The 5,399-nt window shown below is 32.1% G+C and overlaps 1 protein-coding gene across 1 annotated transcript; it reads right to left on the reverse strand.

Annotated features, from left to right (window-relative positions):
* Nucleotides 1–717: 717 nt before the first annotated feature.
* On the reverse strand, nt 718–4,882 carry LOC107920930 (amino acid permease 6). Its single transcript, XM_016850764.2, has 6 exons — nt 4,334–4,882; nt 4,003–4,236; nt 3,631–3,724; nt 2,872–3,086; nt 2,592–2,734; nt 718–1,539 (listed from the first exon to the last, which is right to left on the reverse strand). Exons 1-6 carry the CDS (start codon nt 4,443–4,445, stop codon nt 886–888), a joined length of 1,452 nt encoding a protein of 483 aa, XP_016706253.1. The 5' UTR covers nt 4,446–4,882; the 3' UTR covers nt 718–885.
* Between the last annotated feature and the right edge of the window lie 517 nt (nt 4,883–5,399).

Here is a 5,399-nt window from a genome sequence, read left to right on the forward strand (position 1 = left end):
TTCAATAAAATCGACTGCAACCAATAATTGAAAAGGAAAATCTTATATTCTATATATTTAGGTTGATGATACCAAATATAAAATATTTATCATCAGTATATTATGCAAATCAAATCATTAATATTTCATAAACATTATTTTTAGAATTTTTTATAATAATATGATTTCACAAATTTAAAAAGTTAACATTAGACTTGACAAAATGATTTTTTTTTCTTGATTTTTTTCTTAATTATACAAATCTTTAGTATGGAGACAATAATTTTTATATGTATTTTTATGTAACGCTAATAGATAGAAGAATGATCAATTTAGAATGATTAACTTTTAATTTAATACATTCATTAAATAACCGAATAAATGGATATAATTTAATTTCTATTAAAGTAGAATTCTCCCTGTAAATTGTGGCACGTGATTTAGACTTAATTCGCCTAAAGTAAAGGACTAAAACACCTTACTGAGTATGAATTCTTTGATAGAGGTCACTAACATAACTGTTTGTCTTTGTCCATCAAGATAATAAAAGTACTACCCTGTAGGAACTCTATGAACTGAAATTTTGGAGCATTGTATCGTATTCCACTGTGTTCTCGGACCTTTTCTTTTTGATTAAGCTTAACGTGTTGATGACACGGTGGTGGTTCATTCAACTCTTTGCTCTATCCTTCCCCGTTTTCGGTCATTTTTAAAAAACTGTTAATGCTATGAAGAACATTGCAGAAACTTTGTCTTAACATTGTCATTCACAAGGTAACACGCTACAAGCAAATTGGAGTTTCAAATACCTAGGAAAGGTAACAAATTACAGCTTCTACAAATTCTTACTTATTGATCGGTGTTTCATATTTTTCAGAGAAGTAAAGTGTAGGCAAAGAGGATCATTCATTCCTGAGTTTGAAAGGGTTTATATGTCTTGAGGCTTTGGATCAGTCCTTGAACAGATCCAGCAGCAGCAATGAGTGAAACTACCAAGCAAACCCAGCTAAGTATTTTTAGCCATATCCATCTGAATGAGTATTTGGGCGTTTTCGATTGCGCGATGTGCATCTCGATGGGAAAGTAGACTGTTAACGGCCAAAACGAGCCGGCTCCAATGAGACCCAAGAAATCATTGAAGAAAGGAAAGATCATGGCTACCACGGCTGTTATGATAACGTATGCCGTCCTCCATACCAACCTGAAGAAGTTGAGGTAGTAAATACCATAGAATGGAACATCAACAGCATGTTCACTTGTAATGAACTTGCTATTAGGCCAGTTCCTGGAACACCAACCCTCCACGAACCCGAATAAGGGTTGTGCAAAAACCTGGTATGCACCAATGAGATGGATGGCAATGCAGATGTTGGCAAAGTCAATCAGCCAAAAGGGTTCATAGAAACCAAACCCTGTAAGAAAATTCCCTGGTGCATCGTTGCCAAATGCTGCATATCCAATAAGACCGCAAAGTACATAAAATAAAGTGGTTGTCGAAACACCAATGCTACTTGCTCTTTTCATAGATTTGTTCTCTGGTGGGCTCGATTTGATTGTGTCCTGAAATCATAAAGTTGATATTTCTTAGGACTAAAAGCATGGCTATTGCTACGATTAGTCTGTCTTAATCACCAACAGTGCTTTTTCTTTTTTCTTTTTATAAAAGGAAAATAGTTACTATCTATGGCGAGCATTATTCCTAAGGCTGCACTTTGCAAAGTGATTCTTTCTTTAAGAGATGGGACACAAACAATTGGATGTTAAAACACCAACTATTGGACGTCACAATCCGTCGGTAATAAATTCATGATAATTGACAACACATTATAAAAAGAAACAGATGGTCCTGAAGTATTATAGTCCACCAGATTTATGGTCCTTAGGAATCTTGGTAATACCACTAACACTAACAATTTTCAAGTTTTCTTTTTATCAGTTTTCTTTTCAAATCCATTGTATTTTCTTTTATGTTTTCCTTTTTTAATATAATTATTTATTGAGTGATAAAAGTGTCATAAATACCTTATATTAAGAATAAGATTGTATTTTATTTTTTTATTCAAAAAATAGTAAATTAGTATGTTAAATCAAAGAGTAAATTTATTATTCTATTGAAATTTTTATCCATTTTTATTGTTAACATTTGGTCCTTATATGTCAACATAAGGTACATGTGACACGTAATGTGCTAATGTCTAGTTTTCTGTTAATCATGTTAGGTTTTAACAGTATAAATGAATGAAAATTTTAACAGAAAATACCAACTTGCTCTTAAATCTAATGTACAAGAACTAATTTATTCATTTTTTAAATTAAATGGGCAAAATGTAATCTAACTTTTAATATAAGAACCTTCATTATTCTTTTACCATTATTTACTACATTTGCGGTAAAAAATCTAAATAGTAATACTTAACCAGCAATGATTTTAAAACCTTTTTTACTATATACGTAAGAATTAATTAACAAGGACAATGAAAGAGAACCCGTGAAGTTATTTTTGAGAACTAGCTACCACTATTGCATGCCGACATGCTATTATGTATATGTTTGTTGTACCTACGTAGTACACATATATTTGTATGTAAATGTAAAGTTGGAAATATAATTGCCTGAATCTCAATGAGGACAGTGGAGTAAGCATACGCAAAGGCAATGTCACCGATAGCTTGAAAGGTCCTCCAAACCTTTTCGGATCCCGACACATCAACCCCTACTGTTACACCAGTTAAGGATGTCCTTACATGTTCCCCACCTTGATGTCACAATTCATGCCAGACAACAATTACTTAAGACTTTTAGAATTTAAGCCACTGAAAAACAAGAATTTTCATTTTTAATGAATTTTGTTTTTGTTATTTTATATATATATGTGGATATATATGATTGTACCTGCAACTTTGGCTATGGAGAGTCCTAGACCAATGGAAGAATAAGCGAAAGACATGATGGCAGCAACAATGGAGAGCCATGAAAGCTTGTCGAAGTTTGGGATTTGGCTTAGAACGAGTTGGATACAAGCAAAGATGACCATGAATGGGTAGTTTGATGTTTGGCACTTCACATGATGTCCATGCTTGTGGAAGCAATTGGACCTTTTCACAGCCCTGATTACAACAGAGGTAAGAAAATTAATATTTATTAAGATAATTTACTATTGTTTTAAGAAAAAAGAAATAATTAACTGATACATATAAACAAGTTATTGTGACTATAAATCTTAAGTAAAAAAAAATAAGTGTTTTAATGTAAAAGTTTTGTCCCCTTTTCACTAAAAAAAATAGTAAATTAATTCCTATATGTTAAATTAAAAAACAAATCGATCTTTTCAGTTCAAATTTTCTTCTAATTCTACTATTAACAATAGACATGGTTGATAGAATAATCACGCAATTACACATGGCGTGCCACGTGTACCTCATATCGACATAGAGGGGTCAATTTTTAACCGTAAATATGGGTGAAAATTTTAACCGAATGGCTAGTTTTCTCTTTGATCTAATATATAGAGATTAATTTACTCATTTTTTGAGTAAATGGGACAAAATTCACTCCGACTCATAGTACAAGGGTCTCTATGATACTTTTTTCGTATTTTGGATTTCAAACTTCAAAGTCACAAAATCCATTTTCTCTAGACTTTGTACTTACACCATACTAATTGATGCTGTGATAGTGTAACCAATGGTTATTCCAACAAGATTTGCATATTGAGCCAATCCACAAAGCTGAACTTTTCTTCCTCCTGGAGAAAAAAAAATAAAGACAATTTTTTTATACACACACAATAAAGAAGCATTGGGTTTGATGTTTCATTAATCATCTTGACAAAAACCAAGTTGGATTTCGGGATTGAATTGAAATATGTACATGGGGAAAAAGTAATTTTCTTTCTTGGAACTGTAAAACAGGTTAAAGAGGTAGCAGTACAAATTATATGAAACGTGGTAAGTTATAAATCATTTTTGTGTATGTATATTAATATGAAGATGAAATGGTGATATAATATATTAAATAATATACCTAAGTAAGCTCTAACAACATTCATGTAGGTATAGTTTCTCTTTCCATGGACAGGATCAGGAGCCCTATAGCAGTCAGCAAGAAGGGTAGAAGTGAAGTAGGTGATGAAGGAGAAAGCCATGAGAACTGCTGGTCCAGCCACCCATCCCAACTGTGCAATAGCCCATGCAAGAGATAGCACTCCAGATCCAATCACAGCAGTGATAATATGAGCACTTGCAGTAACCCAAGTCCCTTTCAAATCAAAATAAATTAATAAATAAATAAACCAAGCCACGTCAAATCAAATTTTCATATATAAAACATGCAAAAAAAGTAATTATTATTTTACCGGTTCTTTTGGGTCGACCATCATCATCCAAGTTCTTTTGGATATCACCGTTCTCATAATCTCCAGGGCTTTGCTCAATGAACACGCTAGTCTTCTGCATCTGTTTAGCCATCGATTTATGCCTGTCTTTTTGTCAACTTTAAGATATATATGTAGAAGCAAAGGTCAAAGAGTTTGGGTTGTGGCAAATGTCAATGTCGTGGAGCTATTGGTAGGAAGTAAATGGAGCACTAAGGATCGTATCCAGAGGACAAGAAAGAGAAAATAAAACTGAGATGAGAGGATGGAGAGTTCAGAGAGAAAGCGACGAATATAAAGGGTGGGTTGGAGCTTAGGGGGAGTGGGAGTAACAGGGTTTTGGGCACAATCGATGGTCCTGGTTTGTGAATATGGGGTCTTCTCATATAGGCGGTCCCCACTTTCTTTTGAGAATTAGGTTATTGCATGGGAACCATCCATTGTGATATCTCAAAGTAGACAATTGTAAGAATCTTATATGGTCTAAGAGGGCAAATGATTCTGCTCATTTTATAAAATATACATCATGTTTGTTTTTCCTTATGGAGTCTTCATTTTTCTTTAATGGGAAAAGCTTAAAGAATAATCTTTAAAATTTTGTTGTTGGTAGCTTTATTTGCGTAGAATTTGAGATTTAGTTCATATATTTTAAAAAGTTAAAAATTTAATTTTTTACTTTTTTAATTTAAAAATTTTAGTCCAATTATTATTGTTGTTAACAGTTTTGTCAAAATTTGTTAACTTATCACGTTTGCTTTTTATTGATCATATATTATGTAATACGAAGACAACCTAATCAAAATTCAAAATTGTTAAGTTTTGACAATTTTAATGACTAAATTGAAATGTTCAGATAAAGAAAAATAAGAGTATTTGATTTTTAACATTTTAAGGGTAAGAATTAAATCTTAAAATTTATCAAAGTAAGATTGATACCATATTTTAACCTTTCCTTAGTAATGATATTATGATAATCCTAGTTAAGAAAAAACACAATTAAAACCCTCAACTGCTAAAATAAAAAACCTTTCACGCATCAATTAATCTA

Source organism: Gossypium hirsutum, chromosome D01, assembly GCF_007990345.1.
Source record: "Gossypium hirsutum isolate 1008001.06 chromosome D01, Gossypium_hirsutum_v2.1, whole genome shotgun sequence".
Classification (NCBI taxonomy): Eukaryota; Viridiplantae; Streptophyta; class Magnoliopsida; order Malvales; family Malvaceae; genus Gossypium; species Gossypium hirsutum.